The sequence below is a fragment of the Brienomyrus brachyistius genome, chromosome 17 (assembly GCF_023856365.1).
Source record: "Brienomyrus brachyistius isolate T26 chromosome 17, BBRACH_0.4, whole genome shotgun sequence".
In the NCBI taxonomy this organism is placed as follows: domain Eukaryota; kingdom Metazoa; phylum Chordata; class Actinopteri; order Osteoglossiformes; family Mormyridae; genus Brienomyrus; species Brienomyrus brachyistius.
The window spans coordinates 4940290-4966869 of record NC_064549.1 but is presented as its reverse complement, the minus strand read 5'-3'; the positions used below and the strand labels follow the sequence as shown (position 1 = coordinate 4966869).

General features: G+C 42.1%; 6 protein-coding genes across 6 annotated transcripts; all 6 read left to right on the top strand.

Annotated features, from left to right (window-relative positions):
- Positions 1-418: 418 nt before the first annotated feature.
- LOC125711460 (olfactory receptor 1D5-like) lies at positions 419-26580 on the top strand. Its single transcript, XM_048980352.1, has 3 exons — positions 419-601; positions 24706-24844; positions 25142-26580. The coding sequence occupies exons 1-3, from the start codon at positions 523-525 to the stop codon at positions 25416-25418; spliced, it is 495 nt and encodes a 164-aa protein (XP_048836309.1). The 5' UTR covers positions 419-522; the 3' UTR covers positions 25419-26580.
- On the top strand, positions 4098-5897 carry LOC125711451 (putative gustatory receptor clone PTE03). The gene has a single exon (XM_048980342.1). The coding sequence runs from the start codon at positions 4651-4653 to the stop codon at positions 5581-5583; it is 933 nt and encodes a 310-aa protein (XP_048836299.1). The 5' UTR covers positions 4098-4650; the 3' UTR covers positions 5584-5897.
- LOC125711457 (putative gustatory receptor clone PTE03) lies at positions 9658-12086 on the top strand. The gene has a single exon (XM_048980349.1). The coding sequence runs from the start codon at positions 9948-9950 to the stop codon at positions 10878-10880; it is 933 nt and encodes a 310-aa protein (XP_048836306.1). The 5' UTR covers positions 9658-9947; the 3' UTR covers positions 10881-12086.
- LOC125711456 (putative gustatory receptor clone PTE03) lies at positions 13294-15720 on the top strand. Its single transcript, XM_048980348.1, has one exon. The coding sequence runs from the start codon at positions 13582-13584 to the stop codon at positions 14512-14514; it is 933 nt and encodes a 310-aa protein (XP_048836305.1). The 5' UTR covers positions 13294-13581; the 3' UTR covers positions 14515-15720.
- On the top strand, positions 16924-19355 carry LOC125711455 (putative gustatory receptor clone PTE03). Its single transcript, XM_048980347.1, has one exon. It carries the CDS (start codon positions 17217-17219, stop codon positions 18147-18149), a length of 933 nt encoding a protein of 310 aa, XP_048836304.1. The 5' UTR covers positions 16924-17216; the 3' UTR covers positions 18150-19355.
- Positions 20840-22439, top strand: LOC125711461 (putative gustatory receptor clone PTE03). The gene has a single exon (XM_048980354.1). It carries the CDS (start codon positions 20851-20853, stop codon positions 21781-21783), a length of 933 nt encoding a protein of 310 aa, XP_048836311.1. The 5' UTR covers positions 20840-20850; the 3' UTR covers positions 21784-22439.

The following is a 26580-nucleotide window of genomic DNA, read 5'->3' as shown; positions in this document are numbered from 1 at the left end:
AGATGACACAGCAGATCTCGATGGTCAACAGCACAGTCTGGGAGCATAAAAAGACCAGCACAGAGGTTAGAATCCTACTTTAGGAAGGAAACCAAGGATTTCTTTCCTTTTGCGCATCCAGATCATAGTGAACATGCTGACCACAGACTGTCATTATAAATAATTGCATTTTATTCAACAATTTAACTTTTGACTTCTGGATATTTTGCTTTTTCAGTATTTTATCTATTGCAGCTCAGCCCTATTGACTGCTGATTTTAACGCTACAAACTCCTGTAATGTGTTCCTGGGATAAGTTTATTCAGAATGATATATGCTAAAAAGAAACGTTTCTTAAAAAATAAGACCTGTCTTTCTGCATGTCATCTGCGATCTCCTAATATGGAAAATTCATCTCATGAAATTGTTTTTTTCCTCAATGGTTTGAACGATGCAAAATCAAACAAACTGATTTATTTTTCCTGTTCATTTCTCATCTACCTGTTTACAATTTTTGTGAATTTGACTCTGCTTGTGTCTGTCATGCTGGACAGAGTTCTGCATGAGCCCATGTACATCTTCCTGTGTAATCTGTGTGTCAATGGGATTTATGGTGCTACAAGTTTTTACCCCAAGTTTCTGCTTGACCTTTTATCAGAATCTCACATTATCTCATACAGCGCATGCTTAGCTCAAATTTGTTTGGTCTACACATATGTGTTTTGTCAGTTTTCCATTCTGACAGTGATGGCTTATGACAGGTATGTCGCAATATGTAAACCATTGGAGTATCACTCTATTATGACCCCTGGGAAGGTGTGGAAATTGCTGCTGGTTCCTTGGCTGATATCTTTATGTGAGACGTCAGTTGCATCTATTCTGACTTCTAGGTTGCCTTTATGTGGGTTCAAAATTGATAAACTTTATTGCACGAACTGGGATCTGGTGAAGCTCTCCTGTGTAGACACCAGTGTGAATAATCTATATGGATATACAATACTTATTATTCATTTAATCCAAGCATTACTGATTGTAATCTCCTACTTCCACATCATCAGGACTTGTGTGCGATCAAAAGCAGATCAGAGCAAGTTTATGGAGACCTGCCTGCCCCATGTGATCACGCTGACTAGTTTCTATCTATTTGCTTCATTTGATGTCTTATATGCACGCTATGGATCCAGCAGCAGCCTGCAGGGTCTCCGTAACTTCTTCTCCATAGAGTATCTGATCATCCCTCCCCTGCTGGACCCCCTCATTTACGGCCTCAAGCTGAAGCAGATTCAGCGGAGTATCAGGAGGCTGCTCAGCAGGAACATCGGTGCAGGGACATAGATTCCAGAATGTTCTTCCTCTCAATAAACAAAAATGGTGACAGACTGAAAATTTTGCTTGATGGACCCTTAAGCTGTAACTGTGACGATTTCAAATTTAGTCATATTTAGGCATGACAGGATTTCTGTGCTAAATGTGAGGATCTAATACTAATGACAACCTCAAATGCATTTGGCAGAAATTCAGCTGCTGCTGTTATGCTGGTGACGATCAGCCTTCTCACAACTGTGGGCTTAAAGGTGAAGCTGCGCCCCCTCGTGTTCCTCACAGTGACACTGCAGCCCTCAGTATGCATGGGTGATACGTTCCAAGACCTACTGCGAATAGCTGAATCTGTGGATAATATCAAACCATCCGTAACTCCCATATGTGAAGTGATTTCCGCGTGCATACATATGGCAAAATTTAATTGAAAAATTAGAATATTTTTAACAATGTAGTTAAATGAAATGCACCAAGTACCAATGATTCCCTGCCTTTCCTCTCCGTCAGCTTCCCTGTGAGACGCCGCTGACTGAATGGTTTTACTTTACCTGTGAATTCTGGGATCCTGTTTAATGTCACGACTGAAGCTCTCACACTGTTCACAACCAGGAAGGAATACTATTAGTTTCTATTTAATATCTTTAATAAAGCTCTAATTTTAATGCCTAATAAATGCATGTTGATATAAACAGTATTATGTCATGCTATATCTCATTCAAAAAATATCAAGAGCAATGTTGTATATTTTCCTATGTTTTTCAAGTAAATTGTGTGGCCCCCTAGTGGATAGTAGCCCCGCCCCCCCCCCCCCCCCCCCGTTCAGAAGCACTGATCTAAGTGATGGCCACAGCCACCCCGAGTAAATATGGGTCCAGTCACCCCACATCAAAATAGTTTAAAATATATATTATTTATTTATATTATTTTATTTCTTACATGGGACCTTAGTAGAAACAGCATGGCCACCCGAATTAAATTTTTCTGCAGGCGCCACTGCAGACAATCGACCCATCAAAGTGCTAATTTCAGCAGACGGTTCTGAAGATGCATTCAGGATCTGTGTATCATGCTAGAAACTGGAGAACTCCATATAGGACAGAAATACCATGTGATTCCATCAGCAAATGGCATAAGCTGCCTATAGATGACTAACCCAGGTAACAGTGAATGGTGCACAGTGATCCATCCACAGTGCAGAAATGTCTTGTGTACCAATGAATTTAAAAAAAATTAAAAGACTTCACTTGCAGAAAATCTGCATTGAATTTGACGCCGAACAATAATTTCAAAACGCAGTCAGTCAAAAAGAGGTCCGGCCACCTTGACAGTTCCTCCAATTATCATGCTGCAGTCTAGTGTCCTGGCCCCGCCCACTGCCCCATTTTCTCCGAGAGAAGCCTTCCTGGAAATGACGCTTTGAATCATTTACCCAGTAATTGTCTTGCTTTGCTGCATTGAAAACAGATTTGCCATTGAAGTCAAGTGAAGCTGCACTTCAATGGGTTTTATTGGATTGTGCTGCCACAGGCGGGTAATGTCAGGTCACGTCTGGTTGGGGAGCATGCATTGATGCAGCACATTGCCGCACCCACCACACGGCGAAACTCCTCGGGATCTCAGCTGATGACCCCCCCAGGCAGACACACGTTCCAGCCCCACACTCCGGAAATGGCCATCCATCTACCACAGCCTGGTGGTACTTAGACGTCGCCTCGGCCTGGTCCAGCCGCTCGGGTCCTCGGCAATGAGGATCCTGTGAAGCGGATCACCCTCAGGGAAACGCCCTACATGGCCATAGTGGCGTAACTGACGCTCCCTCACAATGCAGGTAATGTGCTTCATTCGGGACTCCTCTAGGAAACGCCCATTCGACACAAAGTCAAACCAGTGGTACCCAAGGATTCTCAGAAGAGACCCAGTACTGAAGGAGTCCAATCTTCGTCTCAGGTCACTGGATAGCATCCATGTCTCACAGCCATACAGCAAGACAGGGAGCACCAGGACTCTAAGGACTTGGACCTCCATCCTCTTGCAAAGATATTGGGAGCCACGCACCCCTTTCCAGTGACCTCATGATGCCCTATGCTCTCCCAATCGGTCGGCTCACTTCATAGGAAGAGTCACCAGAGACAAGAATGTCACTGCTAAGATAGGTGAATCTCTCAACAAGCTCAACATACTCCCCACAGACAGACGCACTACTGATAGCTGTGCCTAAGAAGTCACTAAAGGCCTGGATCTTGGTCTTTATCCAGGACACCCGCAAACCCAGACACTCAGACTCCTTGCTCAGTCTCTCGATCAGACCCTCCTTTGCCTCTGCTAAGATGACAGCATAGTCAGCAAAGTCAAGATCCATAAATTTTCCTTCATCGGCAGATGCCCCCAGACTAAATACATAAGAAGAGGAATAAGACAGACTTTTATATTGAAGCTGTATAAAGGCTGAATCTCTGTGAAGGATTAGGGCCTCCAGCACCTGAAAAGCCAGGTTCATGACCACCACAGGCTCCTGCCTGAAGATACGTCCCTCTGCCCATCCACCACATCAGCCATATAGCCATGTGATTACAAACTGTCATCACTCAAAATACATAAAATCCTAATTATTCCTTTTAAATTCCCAGTCAACTGCATATGAAGTTTAATCTTACCAGAGTATGACTTCATCGTCTCACAAATTAGACACTAGAGGACCTCATGTCTGTAGGGACAGAGATGACACAGCAGATCTCGACGGTCAACAGCACAGTCTGGGAGCATAAAAAGACCAGCACAGAGGTTAGAATCCTACTTTTGGAAGGAAACCAAGGATTCATTTCCTTTTGCGCATCCAGATCATAGTGAACATGCTGACCACAGACTGTCATTATAAATAATTGCATTTAATTCAACAATTTAACTTTTGACTTCTGGATATTTTGCTTTTTCAGTATTTTATCTATTGTAGCTCAGTCCTATTCATTGCTGATTTTAACGCTACAAACTCCTGTAATGTGTTCCTGGGATAAGTTTATTCAGAATGATATATGCTAAAAAGAAACGTTTCTTAAAAAATAAGACCTGTCTTTCTGCATGTCATCTGCGATCTCCTAATATGGAAAATTCATCTCACGAAATGTTTTTTTTCCTCAGTACTTTGAATGTTTTTGCTTCAGAATATTTTTGTTTCTTTTTGTTTATTCTAGATCAACAGTTGTGATTGGATGCACGACTAGTTGAAGGTACAAACTCCTATGAAGTGTGTCTAACCTGATTCTGAGGGCTTAGTTTTATTTATGCTTCATAACAAAAGAATCATATTTTAAAAAGTAAGACCGGATTTATTCTGATTTTCTTCTGAGTTCAACAATGGAAAATTCTTCTCGTGAAATTGTTTTTTCCCTCATTGGACTGAATGACACAAAATCAAACAAAGTGATTTATTTTTCCTGTTCATTTCTCATCTATTTCTTCACAATTTTTGTGAATATAACTCTGCTTGTGTCTGTCATGCTGGACAGAGTTCTGCATGAGCCCATGTACATCTTCCTGTGTAATCTCTGTGTCAATGGGATTTATGGTGCTACAGGTTTCTACCCCAAGTTTCTCCTGGACCTCCTATCAGACTCTCACGTTATCTCATACAGCGCATGTTTAACTCAACTTTTTACAGTCTACACATACGTGTTTTGTCAGTTTTCCATTCTGACAGTAATGGCTTATGACAGGTATGTCGCAATATGTAAACCATTGGAGTATCACTCTATTATGACCCCTGGGAAGGTGTGGAAATTGCTGCTGGTTCCTTGGCTGATATCTTTATGTGAGACGTCAGTTGCATCTATTCTGACTTCTAGGTTGCCTTTATGTGGATTCAAAATTGATAAACTTTATTGCACGAACTGGGATCTGGTGAAGCTCTCCTGTGTAGACACTAGTGTGAATAATCTATATGGATATACGATACTTATTATTCTTTTATTCCAAGCATTACTGATTGTAATCTCCTACTTCCACATCATCAGGACTTGCGTGCAATCAAAAGCAGATCAGAGCAAGTTTATGGAGACCTGCCTGCCCCATGTGATCACGCTGACTAGTTTCTATCTATTTGCATCATTTGATGTCTTATATGCACGCTATGGATCCAGCAGCAGCCAGCAGGGTCTCCGTAACTTCTTCTCCATAGAGTATCTGATCATCCCTCCCCTGCTGGACCCCCTCATTTACGGCCTCAAGCTGAAGCAGATTCGGCAGAGTATCAAGAGGCTGCTCAGCAGGAACATCAGTGCAGGGACATAGATTCCAGAATGTTCTTCCTCTCAATAAACAAAAATGGTGACAGACTGAAAATTTTGCTTGATGGACCCTTAAGCTGTAACTGTGACGATTTCAAATTTAGTCATATTTAGGCATGACAGGAGTTCTGTGCTAAATTTGAGTATCTAATACTAATGACAACCTCAAATGTATTTGGCAGAAATTCAGCTGCTGCTGTTATGCTGGTGATGATCAGCCTTCTCACAACTGTGGGCTTAAAGGTGAAGCTGCGCCCCCTCGTGTTCCTTACAGTGACACTACAGGCCTCAGTATGCATGGGTGATACGTTCCAAGACCTACTGCGAATAGCTGAATCTGTGGATAATATCAAACCATCCGTAACTCCCATATGTGAAGTGATTTCCGCGTGCATACATATGGCAAAATTTAATTGAAAAATTAGAATATTTTTAACAATGTAGTTAAATGAAATGTACCAAGTACCACTGATTCCCTGCCTTTCCTCTCCGTCAGCTTCCCTGTGAGACGCCGCTGACTGAATGGTTTTACTTTAGCTGTGAATTCTGGGATCCTGTTTAATGTCACGACTGAAGCTCTCACACTGTTCACAACCAGGAAGGAATACTATTAGTTTCTATTTAATATCTTTAATAAAGCTCTAATTTTAATGCCTAATAAATGCATGTTGATATAAACAGTATTATGTCATGCTATATCTCATTCAAAAAATATCAAGAGCAATGTTGTATATTTTCCTATGTTTTTCAAGTAAATTGTGTGGCCCCCTAGTGGATAGTAGCCCCCCCCCCCCCCCCCCCCCGTTCAGAAGCACTGATCTAAGTGATGGCCACAGCCACCCCGAGTAAATATGGGTCCAGTCACCCCACATCAAAATAGTTTAAAATATATATTATTTATTTATATTATTTTATTTCTTACATGGGACCTTAGTAGAAACAGCATGGCCACCCGAATTAAATTTTTCTGCAGGCGCCACTGCAGACAATCGACCCATCAAAGTGCTAATTTCAGCAGACGGTTCTGAAGATGCATTCAGGATCTGTGTATCATGCTAGAAACTGGAGAACTCCATATAGGACAGAAATACCATGTGATTCCATCAGCAAATGGCATAAGCTGCCTATAGATGACTAACCCAGGTAACAGTGAATGGTGCACAGTGATCCATCCACAGTGCAGAAATGTCTTGTGTACCAATGAATTTAAAAAAATTAAAAGACTTCACTTGCAGAAAATCTGCATTGAATTTGACGCCGAACAATAATTTCAAAACGCAGTCAGTCAAAAAGAGGTCCGGCCACCTTGACAGTTCCTCCAATTATCATGCTGCAGTCTAGTGTCCTGGCCCCGCCCACTGCCCCATTTTCTCCGAGAGAAGCCTTCCTGGAAATGACGCTTTGAATCATTTACCCAGTAATTGTCTTGCTTTGCTGCATTGAAAACAGATTTGCCATTGAAGTCAAGTGAAGCTGCACTTCAATGGGTTTTATTGGATTGTGCTGCCACAGGCGGGTAATGTCAGGTCACGTCTGGTTGGGGAGCATGCGTTGATGCAGCACATTGCCGCCCCACCACACGGCGAAACTCCTCGGGATCTCAGCTGATGACCCCCCCAGGCAGACACACGTTCCAGCCCCACACTCCGGAAATGGCCATCCATCTACCACAGCCTGGTGGTACTTAGACGTCGCCTCGGCCTGGTCCAGCCGCTCGGGTCCTCGGCAATGAGGATCCTGTGAAGCGGATCACCCTCAGGGAAACGCCCTACATGGCCATAGTGGCGTAACTGACGCTCCCTCACAATGCAGGTAATGTGCTTCATTCGGAACTCTTCTAGGAAACGCCCATTCGACACAAAGTCAAACCAGCGGTACCCAAGGATTCTCCGAAGAGACACAGTACCGAAGAAGTTCAGTCTGCGTCTCAGGTCACTGGATAGCGTCCATGTCTCACAGCCATACAGCAAGACGGGGAGCACCAGGATTCTAAGGACTTGGACCTCCATCCTCTTGCAAAGATATTGGGAGCCACGCACCCCTTTCCAGTGACCTCATGATGCCCTATGCTTTCCCAAATGGTCTGCTCACTTCATAGGAAGAGTCACCAGAGACATGAATGTCACTGCTGAGGTAGGTAAATCTCTCAACAAGCTCAACATACTCCCCACAGACAGACGCACTACTGATAGCTGTGCCTAAGAAGTCACTAAAGGCCTGGATCTTGCTCTTTATCCAGGACACCCACAAACCCAGACACTCAGACTCCTTGCTTAGTCTCTCGATCAGAGCCTCCATTGACTCTGCTAAGCTCACAGCATTGTAAGCAAAGTCAAGATCCGTGAATATTTCTTCATCAACAGATGAAACTGGACCCCGCAATCCTGCTCAACACCCAGTCCATACAAGCACCGAACAGGATAGGAGCAAGAACACACCACTGGTGAATCCCAGAATCAACAACATGGAGGTTCTCCCTCCACTCTGGCCAGCACTCACAGTACCAGAGTACAGGCTGGCCATGACGTCCAGCAGCTTTGGAGGGATCCTGCAAAGTCTCAGGATGTCCCACCTTGCAACTCGATCAACTGAGCCAAACACTTTATGAATATCGACAAAGACTGCAAAGATCCTTTCTCGATATTCGCACTTGCGCTTGATGAGAACCCTCAATGCCAGGAAGTGGCCGATGACAGACTTCTTAAGCGTAAAATCAGACTGTTCCGGTCGCTGACAGGTGAGCAAGTCACCATCCTGTTAAGGATGACCCTAGCAAGGACCTTACCCGGCACTGAAAGCAGTCAGATTTCTGTAGTGTCTGTGTACCTCAGAGAGTGCTGCCACCCAAATACTGAGTTCACGAAGTTCCCCCGACAGCAGAGAACAATCTTGCCGGAGAGACAAGACGTTCCACGCGCCTACCCAGATGGGCTGCCTCAAACTGGAACCCAAGGGCTGCCATGCAGCAGACGACGCCTCAGCGCCACACTAGCCCTGATCCCCAACAGGCCTGACCCTACTGGCTCTTCGACAGTTTCGAAGGCTCTTCCCCGTCCCCTTCATGAAGTGAGCAGCCTCCCTGTGGATGGCTACAGCAGACCTACTCCCGCAGAGAGCAGAAGTGTGCCGTGCCTGTTTTTACCGAGCAGTTGTGAGTTGTCTTACAGAGGCTGGAGTGCCAATCTCAGTGTAATGTATGAGGAAAAAAAGTCACGTTAAAATAAATTTTCAAAAAATATTGCTGAGTTTGAATGAACCAGCCATGAAGATGAACACGTTCTAGCACGCTCTTTGTAATAGCAATGGATCTGCAACAGTACATATTTGGTTAAATATTTTGACAGTTTGGAGGAGGCGGAGCTTCCCTCGTATTAGATCAGTTACCACTGATACACACCTGTAAGATATGTAAGACAGACATTTTATACTGTGGCCATTTGAAGGGTGAATTTCTGTGTGTCTGATTTTGGGCCACGAGCACCTGACAATTCAGGTTTATGACCTCGGCTGGCTCCTGCCGGAAGATACATCCCTCCACCCATCCACCACATCAGCCATATAGCCATGTGATTACAAACTGACATCGCTAAAGAATAATAAAATCACAGTAATAAACTGTATGTCACGCCCATCCGGGAAACAGGCAAGTGCGCTGGCAGGCGAGCTGGCAGGAAACAGGCGAGCCAGCAGAAATAGGGAAAACGGGGATTTATTCACTGGACTGGACACAGGGAACATCGCTCGAGGACGCACACAAGGTAACGTCAATGACCGACAAGGGTAACAGGCAAAACCAGGACTTAAAACAGGACAAGACTAATCAAAGTAATCAGACACAGGTGGCAACGATCGGGAAAGAACACGTGGGTAGTCAGGGGGCATGGCAGACACGAGGAGCGGATGGGCCGTGCATCACACAGTACAAGCAGCTAATTTTACCAAAGTATGACTTCATCATTTACAAATTGGACACTAGAGGACCTCATGTCTGTAGGGACAGAGATGACACAGCAGATCTCGATGGTCAACAGCACAGTCTGGGAGCATAAAAAGACCAGCACAGTGGATGAACATCTACTTTTGGGTGGGGATTAAGAGTGCCATTGGTTTTGCACATCCAGAGCCTGGCGGACATGCTGATCATAGACTTTCTAAATAATCGTTTTGTCCTTTCTTTTTTCATTTTGTAACTTTCTTAAATCTTATTGTAGATAAACAGTTGTGATTGGATGCACAAGGCATTAAAAGGTACATGATGTGTACCTTTGATTTGAGCCCAATTTTCTTATACTGAGGGGTCAGTATATTTATGATGTTTCACGGCAAAAAAAATCTTAAAAAAAGGCCTGTCTTTTGCGATCTCCTAATATGGAAAACTCATCTCGTGCAATAATTTTTTTCCTCAATGGTTTGAACGACACAAAATCAAACAAACTGGTTTATTTTTCCTGTTCTTTTCTCATCTACTTGTTTTCAGTTTTTGTGAATTTGACTCTGCTTGTGACTGTTATGCTGGACAGAGTTCTGCATGAGCCCATGTACATCTTCCTGTGTAATCTGTGTGTCAATGGGATTTTTGGTGCTACAAGTTTCTACCCCAAGTTTCTCCTGGACCTCCTATCAGAATCTCACATTATCTCATACAACACATGTTTAGCTCAAATTTTTTTGGTCTGCATATATGTGTTTTGTCAGTTTTCTATTCTGACAGTAATGGCTTATGACAGGTATGTCGCAATATGCAAACCATTGGAGTATCACTCCATTATGACCCCTGGGAAGGTGGGAAAATTGCTGCTGGTTCCTTGGCTGTTATCTTTGTGTGAGACATTAATTGGGTATATTTTGATAGCTAGGTTGCCTTTGTGTGGGTTCAAAATTGATAAGCTTTACTGCAACAACTGGGATGTGGTGAAGCTCTCCTGTATAGACACCAGTGTGAATAACGTATATGGGTACTCCGTAATTATTGCTCATTTCATCCAAGCATTGCTGATTGTAATCTCCTACTTCCACATCATCAGGACTTGCGTGCGATCGAAGGCAGAGCAGAACAAATTTATGGAGACCTGCCTGCCCCATGTGATCACGCTGACTAGTTTCTATCTATTTGCTTCATTCGATGCCTTGTATGCACGCTATGGATCCAGCAGCAGCCTGCAGGGTCTCCGTAACTTCTTCTCCATAGAGTATCTGATCATCCCTCCCCTGCTGGACCCCCTCATTTACGGCCTCAAGCTGAAGCAGATTCAGCGGAGTATCAGGAGGCTGCTCAGCAGGAAAGTCAGTGCAGGGACATAGATTCTAGGATGTTCTTCCTCTCAATATTTTGTTTGAGTAACCTTTTATGTGTCACCAATGCAATTTAAAAATGAGGCACGTTTAAGCAAATCTAGGGTTCTGAGACTGAATTAATTAGTATTTAAGTATTTTAGTCTTTTTTAATGTGACCTGTTTATTCTGTTTACATGCATATTGTATGTTATGCTGGGTTGGAGAAAATACAAAACTAATTTGTTTTCATGAGAGTGACAGTAAAGATATCTATGTTTCTGATGTAAACATTAAATGCATTTGGTATAAATGCTGTTACTTTACTGATGAATATCATCCTCATCACGGAAAAGAAACGTAATGTGTTTTTTCTGCTGAATGATTTTCCCCCAATGAAATGCTGTGGTTAGTGGTTAGTTGCCTCACGCCTCCTGAGATCAGGGTTTGAGTCTCCCCCTCGGCTATCTGTGGAGTTTGCATGTTCTCCCCATGTCGTCATGGAATTTCCTCCCACGGCAGAAAAACACGATGACATGAAGCTGCCAGATTGTCCATAGGTGTGAATGATGTGACACCCTGCGGTGGCCAAGTGATTGAATCATTAAACATTTTGTGTGATTGACCCTTAAAGTGTAACTGTGGTGATTTCAAAATTAGTCAAATTGAAGCATGACGGGAGCTCGGTGTTAAATGTGAGGTTCTAATACTGATGGCAACCTGAAATGCGTTTGGCAGAAATTCAGCTGCTGCTGTTATTCTGGTTATGATCAGCCTTCTCACAGCTGTGGGATAAAAGGTGAAGCTGTGCCCCCTTGTGTTCCTTACAGTGACACTGCAGGCCTCAGTATGCATGGGTGATACGTTCCAAGACCTACTGCGAATAGCTGAATCTGTGGATAATATCAGACCATCTGTAAATCCCATATATGAAGTGATTTCCATGTGCATATATATGGCAAAATTTCATTGAAAAATTTGAATATTTTTAACTATGTAGTCAAATGAAATGCACCAAGTACCAATGATTCCCTGCCTTTCCTCTCCAACGGCTTCCCTGTGAGACGCCGCTGACTAAATGTTTTTACTTTAGCTGTGAATTCTGGGATCCTGTTTAATGTCACGACTGAAGCTCTCACACTGTTCACAACCAGGAAGGAATACTATTAGTTTCTATTTAATATCTTTAATAAAGCTCTAATTTTAATGCCTAATAAATGCATGTTGATATAAACAGTATTATGTCATGCTATATCTCATTCAAAAAATATCAAGAGCAATGTTGTATATTTTCCTATGTTTTTAAAGTAAATTGTGTGGCCCCCTAGTGGATAGCAGCCCCCCCCCCCTGTTCAGAAGCACTGATCTAAGTGATGGCCACAGCCACCCCGAGTAAATATGGGCCCAGTCACCCCACATCAGAATAGTAAAAAATATATATGAATTATTTTATTTCTTACATGGGACCTTAGTAGAAACAGCATGGCCACCCGAATAAAATTTTTCTGCAGGCGCCACTGCAGACAATCGACCCATCAAAGTGCTCTTTTGCGTCAAAGTGCAGACAGTTATGCATTCAGGGACCTGTGTATCATGGTAGAAACTGGAGAACTCCATATAGAGCAGAAATACCATGTGATTCCATCAGCAAATGGTATAAGCTGCCTTAAGATGACTAACCCAGGTAACAGTGAATGGTACAGAGTGATCCATCCACAGTGCAGAAATGTCATGTGTACCAATGAATTTAAAAAAAATTAAAAGACTTATTTTATTGGATTGTGCTGCCACAGGTGGATAATGTCAGTTCACGTCTGGTGGGGGAGCATGCATTGATGCAGCACATTGCCGCCCCACCACACGGCAAAACTCCTCGGGATCCCTGCTGATGACCCCCTCAGGCAGACACACATTCCAGCCCCACACTCCGGAAATGGCCATCCATCTGCTTACTCTTTGTAATAGCAATGGATCTGCAACAGTACATATTTGGTTAAATATTTTGACAGTTTGGAGGAGGCGGAGCTTCCCTCATATTAGATCAGTTACCACTGATACACACCTGTAAGATATGTAAGACAGACATCTTATACTGTGGCCATTTGAAGGGTGAATTTCTGTGTGTCTGATTTTGGGCCACAAGCACCTGAAAATTCAGGTTTATGACCTCGGCTGGCTCCTGCCGGAAGATACATCCCTCCACCCATCCACCACATCAGCCATATAGCCATGTGATTACAAACTGACATCGCTAAAGATAAAAAAAATCACAGTAATAAACTGTACATGCAACTAATTTTACCAAAGTATGACTTTATCATTTACAAATTGGACACTAGAGGACCTCATGTCTGTAGGGACAGAGATGACACAGCAGATCTCGATGGTCAACAGCACAGTCTGGGAGCATAAAAAGACCAGCACAGTGGATGAACATCTACTTTTGGGTGGGGATTAAGAGTGCCATTGGTTTTGCACATCCAGAGCCTGGCGGACATGCTGATCATAGACTTTCTAAATAATCGTTTTGTCCTTTCTTTTTTCATTTTGTAACTTTCTTAAATCTTATTGTAGATAAACAGTTGTGATTGGATGCACAAGGCATTAAAAGGTACATGATGTGTACCTTTGATTTGAGCCCAATTTTCTTATACTGAGGGGTCAGTATATTTATGATGTTTCACGGCAAAAAAAATCTTAAAAAAAGGCCTGTCTTTTGCGATCTCCTAATATGGAAAACTCATCTCGTGCAATAATTTTTTTCCTCAATGGTTTGAACGACACAAAATCAAACAAACTGGTTTATTTTTCCTGTTCTTTTCTCATCTACTTGTTTTCAGTTTTTGTGAATTTGACTCTGCTTGTGACTGTTATGCTGGACAGAGTTCTGCATGAGCCCATGTACATCTTCCTGTGTAATCTGTGTGTCAATGGGATTTTTGGTGCTACAAGTTTCTACCCCAAGTTTCTCCTGGACCTCCTATCAGAATCTCACATTATCTCATACAACACATGTTTAGCTCAAATTTTTTTGGTCTGCATATATGTGTTTTGTCAGTTTTCTATTCTGACAGTAATGGCTTATGACAGGTATGTCGCAATATGCAAACCATTGGAGTATCACTCCATTATGACCCCTGGGAAGGTGGGAAAATTGCTGCTGGTTCCTTGGCTGTTATCTTTGTGTGAGACATTAATTGGGTATATTTTGATAGCTAGGTTGCCTTTGTGTGGGTTCAAAATTGATAAGCTTTACTGCAACAACTGGGATGTGGTGAAGCTCTCCTGTATAGACACCAGTGTGAATAACGTATATGGGTACTCCGTAATTATTGCTCATTTCATCCAAGCATTGCTGATTGTAATCTCCTACTTCCACATCATCAGGACTTGCGTGCGATCGAAGGCAGAGCAGAACAAATTTATGGAGACCTGCCTGCCCCATGTGATCACGCTGACTAGTTTCTATCTATTTGCTTCATTCGATGCCTTGTATGCACGCTATGGATCCAGCAGCAGCCTGCAGGGTCTCCGTAACTTCTTCTCCATAGAGTATCTGATCATCCCTCCCCTGCTGGACCCCCTCATTTACGGCCTCAAGCTGAAGCAGATTCAGCGGAGTATCAGGAGGCTGCTCAGCAGGAAAGTCAGTGCAGGGACATAGATTCTAGGATGTTCTTCCTCTCAATATTTTGTTTGAGTAACCTTTTATGTGTCACCAATGCAATTTAAAAATGAGGCACGTTTAAGCAAATCTAGGGTTCTGAGACTGAATTAATTAGTATTTAAGTATTTTAGTCTTTTTTAATGTGACCTGTTTATTCTGTTTACATGCATATTGTATGTTATGCTGGGTTGGAGAAAATACAAAACTAATTTGTTTTCATGAGAGTGACAGTAAAGATATCTATGTTTCTGATGTAAACATTAAATGCATTTGGTATAAATGCTGTTACTTTACTGATGAATATCATCCTCATCACGGAAAAGAAACGTAATGTGTTTTTTCTGCTGAATGATTTTCCCCCAATGAAATGCTGTGGTTAGTGGTTAGTTGCCTCACGCCTCCTGAGATCAGGGTTTGAGTCTCCCCCTCGGCTATCTGTGGAGTTTGCATGTTCTCCCCATGTCGTCATGGAATTTCCTCCCACGGCAGAAAAACACGATGACATGAAGCTGCCAGATTGTCCATAGGTGTGAATGATGTGACACCCTGCGGTGGCCAAGTGATTGAATCATTAAACATTTTGTGTGATTGACCCTTAAAGTGTAACTGTGGTGATTTCAAAATTAGTCAAATTGAAGCATGACGGGAGCTCGGTGTTAAATGTGAGGTTCTAATACTGATGGCAACCTGAAATGCGTTTGGCAGAAATTCAGCTGCTGCTGTTATTCTGGTTATGATCAGCCTTCTCACAGCTGTGGGATAAAAGGTGAAGCTGTGCCCCCTTGTGTTCCTTACAGTGACACTGCAGGCCTCAGTATGCATGGGTGATACGTTCCAAGACCTACTGCGAATAGCTGAATCTGTGGATAATATCAGACCATCTGTAAATCCCATATATGAAGTGATTTCCATGTGCATATATATGGCAAAATTTCATTGAAAAATTTGAATATTTTTAACTATGTAGTCAAATGAAATGCACCAAGTACCAATGATTCCCTGCCTTTCCTCTCCAACGGCTTCCCTGTGAGACGCCGCTGACTAAATGTTTTTACTTTAGCTGTGAATTCTGGGATCCTGTTTAATGTCACGACTGAAGCTCTCACACTGTTCACAACCAGGAAGGAATACTATTAGTTTCTATTTAATATCTTTAATAAAGCTCTAATTTTAATGCCTAATAAATGCATGTTGATATAAACAGTATTATGTCATGCTATATCTCATTCAAAAAATATCAAGAGCAATGTTGTATATTTTCCTATGTTTTTAAAGTAAATTGTGTGGCCCCCTAGTGGATAGCAGCCCCCCCCCCCCTGTTCAGAAGCACTGATCTAAGTGATGGCCACAGCCACCCCGAGTAAATATGGGCCCAGTCACCCCACATCAGAATAGTAAAAAATATATATGAATTATTTTATTTCTTACATGGGACCTTAGTAGAAACAGCATGGCCACCCGAATAAAATTTTTCTGCAGGCGCCACTGCAGACAATCGACCCATCAAAGTGCTCTTTTGCGTCAAAGTGCAGACAGTTATGCATTCAGGGACCTGTGTATCATGGTAGAAACTGGAGAACTCCATATAGAGCAGAAATACCATGTGATTCCATCAGCAAATGGTATAAGCTGCCTTAAGATGACTAACCCAGGTAACAGTGAATGGTACAGAGTGATCCATCCACAGTGCAGAAATGTCATGTGTACCAATGAATTTAAAAAAAATTAAAAGACTTATTTTATTGGATTGTGCTGCCACAGGTGGATAATGTCAGTTCACGTCTGGTGGGGGAGCATGCATTGATGCAGCACATTGCCGCCCCACCACACGGCAAAACTCCTCGGGATCCCTGCTGATGACCCCCTCAGGCAGACACACATTCCAGCCCCACACTCCGGAAATGGCCATCCATCTGCTTACTCTTTGTAATAGCAATGGATCTGCAACAGTACATATTTGGTTAAATATTTTGACAGTTTGGAGGAGGCGGAGCTTCCCTCATATTAGATCAGTTACCACTGATACACACCTGTAAGATATGTAAGACAGACATCTTATACTGTGGCCATTTGAAGGGTGAATTTCTGTGTGTCTGATTTTGGGCCACAAGCACCTGAAAATTCAGGTTTATGACCTCGGCTGGCTCCTGCCGGAAGATACATCCCTCCACCCATCCACCACATCAGCCATATAGCCATGTGATTACAAACTGACATCGCTAAAGATAAAAAAAATCACAGTAATAAACTGTACATGCAACTAATTTTACCAAAGTATGACTTTATCATTTACAAATTGGACACTAGAGGACCTCATGTCTGTAGGGACAGAGATGACACAGCAGATCTCAACGGTCAACAGCACAGTCTGGGAGCATAAAAAGACCAGCACAGTGGATGAACATCTACTTTTGGGTGGGGATTAAGAGTGCCATTGGTTTTGCACATCCAGAGCCTGGCAGACATGCTGATCATAGACTTTCTAAATAATCGTTTTGTCCTTTCTTTTTTCATTTTGTAACTTTCTTAAATCTTATTGTAGATAAACAGTTGTGATTGGATGCACAAGGCATTAAAAGGTACATGATGTGTACCTTTGATTTGAGCCCAATTTTCTTATACTGAGGGGTCAGTATATTTATGATGTTTCACGGCAAAAAAAATCTTAAAAAAAGGCCTGTCTTTTGCGATCTCCTAATATGGAAAACTCATCTCGTGCAATAATTTTTTTCCTCAGTGGTTTGAACGACACAAAATCAAACAAATTGGTTTATTTTTCCTGTTCGTTTCTCATCTACTTGTTTACAGTTTTTGTGAATATAACTCTGGTTGTGACTGTTATGCTGGACAGAGTTCTGCATGAGCCCATGTACATCTTCCTGTGTAATCTGTGTGTCAATGGGATTTATGGTGCTACAGGTTTCTACCCCAAGTTTCTCCTGGACCTCCTATCAGAATCTCACATTATCTCATACAACACATGTTTAGCTCAAATTTTTTTGGTCTGCATATATGTGTTTTGTCAGTTTTCTATTCTGACAGTAATGGCTTATGACAGGTATGTCGCAATATGCAAACCATTGGAGTATCACTCCATTATGACCCCTGGGAAGGTGGGAAAATTGCTGCTGGTTCCTTGGCTGTTATCTTTGTGTGAGACATTAATTGGGTATATTTTGATAGCTAGGTTGCCTTTGTGTGGGTTCAAAATTGATAAGCTTTACTGCAACAACTGGGATGTGGTGAAGCTCTCCTGTATAGACACCAGTGTGAATAACGTATATGGGTACTCCGTAATTATTGCTCATTTCATCCAAGCATTGCTGATTGTAATCTCCTACTTCCACATCATCAGGACTTGCGTGCGATCGAAGGCAGAGCAGAACAAATTTATGGAGACCTGCCTGCCCCATGTGATCACGCTGACTAGTTTCTATCTATTTGCTTCATTCGATGCCTTGTATGCACGCTATGGATCCAGCAGCAGCCTGCAGGGTCTCCGTAACTTCTTCTCCATAGAGTATCTGATCATCCCTCCCCTGCTGGACCCCCTCATTTACGGCCTCAAGCTGAAGCAGATTCAGCGGAGTATCAGGAGGCTGCTCAGCAGGAAAGTCAGTGCAGGGACATAGATTCTAGGATGTTCTTCCTCTCAATATTTTGTTTGAGTAACCTTTTATGTGTCACCAATGCAATTTAAAAATGAGGCACGTTTAAGCAAATCTAGGGTTCTGAGACTGAATTAATTAGTATTTAAGTATTTTAGTCTTTTTTAATGTGACCTGTTTATTCTGTTTACATGCATATTGTATGTTATGCTGGGTTGGAGAAAATACAAAACTAATTTGTTTTCATGAGAGTGACAGTAAAGATATCTATGTTTCTGATGTAAACATTAAATGCATTTGGTATAAATGCTGTTACTTTACTGATGAATATCATCCTCATCACGGAAAAGAAACGTAATGTGTTTTTTCTGCTGAATGATTTTCCCCCAATGAAATGCTGTGGTTAGTGGTTAGTTGCCTCACGCCTCCTGAGATCAGGGTTTGAGTCTCCCCCTCGGCTATCTGTGGAGTTTGCATGTTCTCCCCATGTCGTCATGGAATTTCCTCCCACGGCAGAAAAACACGATGACATGAAGCTGCCAGATTGTCCATAGGTGTGAATGATGTGACACCCTGCGGTGGCCAAGTGATTGAATCATTAAACATTTTGTGTGATTGACCCTTAAAGTGTAACTGTGGTGATTTCAAAATTAGTCAAATTGAAGCATGACGGGAGCTCGGTGTTAAATGTGAGGTTCTAATACTGATGGCAACCTGAAATGCGTTTGGCAGAAATTCAGCTGCTGCTGTTATTCTGGTTATGATCAGCCTTCTCACAGCTGTGGGATAAAAGGTGAAGCTGTGCCCCCTTGTGTTCCTTACAGTGACACTGCAGGCCTCAGTATGCATGGGTGATACGTTCCAAGACCTACTGCGAATAGCTGAATCTGTGGATAATATCAGACCATCTGTAAATCCCATATATGAAGTGATTTCCATGTGCATATATATGGCAAAATTTCATTGAAAAATTTGAATATTTTTAACTATGTAGTCAAATGAAATGCACCAAGTACCAATGATTCCCTGCCTTTCCTCTCCAACGGCTTCCCTGTGAGACGCCGCTGACTAAATGTTTTTACTTTAGCTGTGAATTCTGGGATCCTGTTTAATGTCACGACTGAAGCTCTCACACTGTTCACAACCAGGAAGGAATACTATTAGTTTCTATTTAATATCTTTAATAAAGCTCTAATTTTAATGCCTAATAAATGCATGTTGATATAAACAGTATTATGTCATGCTATATCTCATTCAAAAAATATCAAGAGCAATGTTGTATATTTTCCTATGTTTTTAAAGTAAATTGTGTGGCCCCCTAGTGGATAGCAGCCCCCCCCCCCTGTTCAGAAGCACTGATCTAAGTGATGGCCACAGCCACCCCGAGTAAATATGGGCCCAGTCACCCCACATCAGAATAGTAAAAAATATATATGAATTATTTTATTTCTTACATGGGACCTTAGTAGAAACAGCATGGCCACCCGAATAAAATTTTTCTGCAGGCGCCACTGCAGACAATCGACCCATCAAAGTGCTCTTTTGCGTCAAAGTGCAGACAGTTATGCATTCAGGGACCTGTGTATCATGGTAGAAACTGGAGAACTCCATATAGAGCAGAAATACCATGTGATTCCATCAGCAAATGGTATAAGCTGCCTTAAGATGACTAACCCAGGTAACAGTGAATGGTACAGAGTGATCCATCCACAGTGCAGAAATGTCATGTGTACCAATGAATTTAAAAAAAATTAAAAGACTTATTTTATTGGATTGTGCTGCCACAGGTGGATAATGTCAGTTCACGTCTGGTGGGGGAGCATGCATTGATGCAGCACATTGCCGCCCCACCACACGGCAAAACTCCTCGGGATCCCTGCTGATGACCCCCTCAGGCAGACACACATTCCAGCCCCACACTCCGGAAATGGCCATCCATCTGCTTACTCTTTGTAATAGCAATGGATCTGCAACAGTACATATTTGGTTAAATATTTTGACAGTTTGGAGGAGGCGGAGCTTCCCTCATATTAGATCAGTTACCACTGATACACACCTGTAAGATATGTAAGACAGACATCTTATACTGTGGCCATTTGAAGGGTGAATTTCTGTGTGTCTGATTTTGGGCCACAAGCACCTGAAAATTCAGGTTTATGACCTCGGCTGGCTCCTGCCGGAAGATACATCCCTCCACCCATCCACCACATCAGCCATATAGCCATGTGATTACAAACTGACATCGCTAAAGATAAAAAAAATCACAGTAATAAACTGTACATGCAACTAATTTTACCAAAGTATGACTTTATCATTTACAAATTGGACACTAGAGGACCTCATGTCTGTAGGGACAGAGATGACACAGCAGATCTCAACGGTCAACAGCACAGTCTGGGAGCATAAAAAGACCAGCACAGTGGATGAACATCTACTTTTGGGTGGGGATTAAGAGTGCCATTGGTTTTGCACATCCAGAGCCTGGCAGACATGCTGATCATAGACTTTCTAAATAATCGTTTTGTCCTTTCTTTTTTCATTTTGTAACTTTCTTAAATCTTATTGTAGATAAACAGTTGTGATTGGATGCACAAGGCATTAAAAGGTACATGATGTGTACCTTTGATTTGAGCCCAATTTTCTTATACTGAGGGGTCAGTATATTTATGATGTTTCACGGCAAAAAAAATCTTAAAAAAAGGCCTGTCTTTTGCGATCTCCTAATATGGAAAACTCATCTCGTGCAATAATTTTTTTCCTCAGTGGTTTGAACGACACAAAATCAAACAAATTGGTTTATTTTTCCTGTTCGTTTCTCATCTACTTGTTTACAGTTTTTGTGAATATAACTCTGGTTGTGACTGTTATGCTGGACAGAGTTCTGCATGAGCCCATGTACATCTTCCTGTGTAATCTGTGTGTCAATGGGATTTATGGTGCTACAGGTTTCTACCCCAAGTTTCTCCTGGACCTCCTATCAGATTCACATATTATCTCATACAGCGCATGCTTAGCTCAAATTTTTTTGGTCTGCAAATATGTGTTTTGTCAGTTTTCCATTCTGACAGTGATGGCTTATGACAGGTATGTCGCAATATGTAAACCATTGGAGTATCACTCCATTATGACCCCTGGGAAGGTGAGGAAATTGCTGCTGGTTCCTTGGCTGTTATCTTTGTGTGAGACATTAATTGGGTATATTTTGATGGCCAGGTTGCCTTTGTGTGGGTTCAAAATTGATAAGCTTTACTGCAACAACTGGGATGTGGTGAAGCTCTCCTGTATAGACACCAGTGTGAATAACATATATGGATACTCCGTAATTATTGCTCATTTCATCCAAGCATTGCTGATTGTAATCTCCTACTTCCACATCATCAGGACTTGTGTGCGATCGAAGGCAGAGCAGAACAAATTTATGGAGACCTGCGTGCCCCATGTGATCACGCTGACTAGTTTCTATCTATTTGCTTCATTTGATGCCTTGTATACACGCTATGGATCCAGCAGCAGCCAGCAGGGTCTCCGTAACTTCTTCTCCATAGAATATCTGATCATCCCTCCCCTGCTGGACCCCCTCATTTACGGCCTCAAGCTGAAGCAGATTCAGCGGAGTATCAGGAGGCTGCTCAGCAGGAAAGTCAGTGCAGGGACATAGATTCTAGAATGTTCTTCCTCTCAATATTTTGTTTGAGTAACCTTTTATGTGTCACCAATGCAATTTAAAAATGAGACACGTTTAAGAAAATCTAGGGTTCTGACACTGAATTAATTAGTATTTAAGTATTTTAGTCTTTTTTAATGTGACCTGTTTATTCTGTTTACATGCATATTGTATGTTATGCTGGGTTGGAGAAAATACAAAACTAATTTGTTTTCATGAGAGTGACAGTAAAGATATCTATGTTTCTGATGTAAACATTAAATGCATTTGGTATAAATGCTGTTACTTTACTGATGAATATCATCCTCATCACGGAAAAGAAACGTAATGTGTTTTTTCTGCTGAATGATTTTCCCCCAATGAAATGCTGTGGTTAGTGGTTAGTTGCCTCACGCCTCCTGAGATCAGGGTTTGAGTCTCCCCCTCGGCTATCTGTGGAGTTTGCATGTTCTCCCCATGTCGTCATGGAATTTCCTCCCACGGCAGAAAAACACGATGACATGAAGCTGCCAGATTGTCCATAGGTGTGAATGATGTGACACCCTGCGGTGGCCAAGTGATTGAATCATTAAACATTTTGTGTGATTGACCCTTAAAGTGTAACTGTGCTGATTTCAAAATTAGTCAAATTAAAGCATGACGGGAGCTCAGTGTTAAATGTGAGGTTCTAATACTGATGGCAACCTGAAATGCGTTTGGCAGAAATTCAGCTGCTGCTGTTATGCTGGTGATGATCAGCCTTCTCACAGCTGTGGGATAAAAGGTGAAGCTGCACCCCCTCGTGTTCCTTACAGTGACACTGCAGCCCTCAGTATGCATGGGTGATACGTTCCAAGACCTACTACGAATAGCGGAATCTGTGGATAATATCAAACCATCTGTAAATCCCATATATAAAGTGATTTCTGTGTACATACATATGATAAAGTTTAACTGAAATATTAGGATATTTTTAACAATGTAGTCAAATGAAATGCACCAAGTACCAATGATTCCCTGCCTTTCCTCTCCATCAGCTTCCCTGTGAGACGCCGCTGACTGAATGGTTTGACTTTAGCTGTGAATTCTGGGATCCTGTTTAATGTCACGACTGAAGCTCTCACACTGTTCACAACCAGGAAGGAATACTATTAGTTTCTATTTAATATCTTTAATAAAGCTCTAATTTTAATGCCTAATAAATGCATGTTGATATAAACAGTATTATGTCATGCTATATCTCATTCAAAAAATATCAAGAGCAATGTTGTATATTTTCCTATGTTTTTAAAGTAAATTGTGTGGCCCCCTAGTGGATAGCAGCCCCCCCCCCCCTGTTCAGAAGCACTGATCTAAGTGATGGCCACAGCCACCCCGAGTAAATATGGGCCCAGTCACCCCACATCAGAATAGTAAAAAATATATATGAATTATTTTATTTCTTACATGGGACCTTAGTAGAAACAGCATGGCCACCCGAATAAAATTTTTCTGCAGGCGCCACTGCAGACAATCGACCCATCAAAGTGCTCTTTTGCGTCAAAGTGCAGACAGTTATGCATTCAGGGACCTGTGTATCATGGTAGAAACTGGAGAACTCCATATAGAGCAGAAATACCATGTGATTCCATCAGCAAATGGTATAAGCTGCCTTAAGATGACTAACCCAGGTAACAGTGAATGGTACAGAGTGATCCATCCACAGTGCAGAAATGTCATGTGTACCAATGAATTTAAAAAAAATTAAAAGACTTATTTTATTGGATTGTGCTGCCACAGGTGGATAATGTCAGTTCACGTCTGGTGGGGGAGCATGCATTGATGCAGCACATTGCCGCCCCACCACACGGCAAAACTCCTCGGGATCCCTGCTGATGACCCCCTCAGGCAGACACACATTCCAGCCCCACACTCCGGAAATGGCCATCCATCTGCTTACTCTTTGTAATAGCAATGGATCTGCAACAGTACATATTTGGTTAAATATTTTGACAGTTTGGAGGAGGCGGAGCTTCCCTCATATTAGATCAGTTACCACTGATACACACCTGTAAGATATGTAAGACAGACATCTTATACTGTGGCCATTTGAAGGGTGAATTTCTGTGTGTCTGATTTTGGGCCACAAGCACCTGAAAATTCAGGTTTATGACCTCGGCTGGCTCCTGCCGGAAGATACATCCCTCCACCCATCCACCACATCAGCCATATAGCCATGTGATTACAAACTGACATCGCTAAAGATAAAAAAAATCACAGTAATAAACTGTACATGCAACTAATTTTACCAAAGTATGACTTTATCATTTACAAATTGGACACTAGAGGACCTCATGTCTGTAGGGACAGAGATGACACAGCAGATCTCAACGGTCAACAGCACAGTCTGGGAGCATAAAAAGACCAGCACAGTGGATGAACATCTACTTTTGGGTGGGGATTAAGAGTGCCATTGGTTTTGCACATCCAGAGCCTGGCAGACATGCTGATCATAGACTTTCTAAATAATCGTTTTGTCCTTTCTTTTTTCATTTTGTAACTTTCTTAAATCTTATTGTAGATAAACAGTTGTGATTGGATGCACAAGGCATTAAAAGGTACATGATGTGTACCTTTGATTTGAGCCCAATTTTCTTATACTGAGGGGTCAGTATATTTATGATGTTTCACGGCAAAAAAAATCTTAAAAAAAGGCCTGTCTTTTGCGATCTCCTAATATGGAAAACTCATCTCGTGCAATAATTTTTTTCCTCAGTGGTTTGAACGACACAAAATCAAACAAATTGGTTTATTTTTCCTGTTCGTTTCTCATCTACTTGTTTACAGTTTTTGTGAATATAACTCTGGTTGTGACTGTTATGCTGGACAGAGTTCTGCATGAGCCCATGTACATCTTCCTGTGTAATCTGTGTGTCAATGGGATTTATGGCGCTACAGGTTTCTACCCCAAGATTCTGCTGGACCTCCTATCAGATTCACATATCATTTCATACAATGCATGTGTGACTCAAATTTTTGTGGTCTATTCTTATATTCTATGTGAGCAGGCCAATCTGACAGTGATGGCTTATGACAGGTATGTCGCAATATGTAAACCCTTGGAGTATCACTCCATTATGACCCCTGGGAAGGTCGGGAAATTGCTCCTGGTACCCTGGCTGTTATCTTTTGTTGAGATTTTAATTTCAGTTCTTCTAATCATCAGGCTACCTTTGTGTGGGTCCAAGATAAAAAGGCTTTATTGTTCAAACTGGGATGTGCTGAAGCTCTCCTGTGTAGACACCAGTGTTATTCATCTATGTGGATATGTAATGGTTGGTACTCATGCGATCCAAGCACTACTGATTGTAATCTCCTACTTCCATATCATCAGGACATGCGCACGATCAAAAGCAGAACAGAACAAGTTCATGGAGACCTGCCTGCCCCATCTGATCACTCTGGCCAATTTCTCATTGTCTGCTGCATTTGATGCAGTTGCTGCATGGTTTTTTTCCTATGAAAGCCTACAAGCTCTCCGTAACGTGCTCTCTATAGAGTACCTCGTGACTCCTCCCCTGCTGAACCCCCTCATTTACGGCCTCAAGCTGAAGCAGATTCGTCTGAGTGTCTGGAGGCTGCTCAGCAGGAAAGTCAGTGCACTGACATAGACCCCAGAGTTGTCGTCCTCTCAATAAACAATATGCTGACAGGCTGTAAAAAACTCTTTGATTGACCCCTTATGAGTAACTGCAACAATTACATATATATATTTATAAATAAGGCAGATGTTTATCGATTATGAGGCTCAGATGCTGATGTCAACCTCAAATACGTTTGGCATAAATTCAGTTTCTGTGGCGTTGCTGCTGATCACACCTCAGATTTTGAAGGTGAACGTCCTCGCCCTTGTGCTCCTTACAGGGACAGCACACACTGCAGACTGCAGCGATGAAATCGCTAATCAACACTGGCCTACTGCTTCCTGAGGGGGTTGTCTCTACTTAGAGACACATCATTGGTCAGCATCATAGTCACATGGTCAGAGTCATTACCTCCTGGGACGTGGAGCTTTATCGGTCCACCCCAATGTGACCCATGACTTTATGTGTGTGTCATGCTGTCATGTGCACCACCACTGGGACATGAATGGTACTATTTTTAGTCATCACTAGTTCACAGAAAGCCTAATACTTTTTGAGGCGGAACACACTGTAAGGAGTTTAAGAAGCACTGCTCTAGGGCAGTGTGGGAGCCTGCAGCTCCAGTAACATTGGTATTGTAAGCATAACAATGTCCGCCCTGGTCCTGTAACACAGAGCCCCTGCTTCTTACTCAGAACAGTGTAATTGTTATGCTAATCGTCTTTTCTGTCTTGCTGTTTTTCTGGATAACTCCTCTTTGCAGAGTCATGAAGATGTCTGTATTCAACTGTGGAATTGTGGTCTGCAGTAAACACTAAACAAACAGAAACAATAGTATGAGATACTATGTTTCCTTCACCTTAGACTTGGAGGGGGGGCAGAATGTTTTGTACTGGGGAGCTAATGTATTTGGGCGGGGTGCTTTTCAGTCAGTAGCAGTAATTGTACTATCACATAAATGTACTATTGCATAAATGCCACCTTTAAAGGTAGCCTAATCAATCATTTCACTTGCGTTAAAATGCTTAAGGAGCTCAATCTGCCCGTTGCTGTGGTTGACTGTCTATTCTTGAGTCTATTATTCGACTTACCTCAGGATTACTTGTTTGCCTGGAGTTTAAGGAAATGAGTGTCAGGTTGCTTTTGTTGTTGTTCCCATGTAATTCTTAAGGCACCATTAAACATTGCA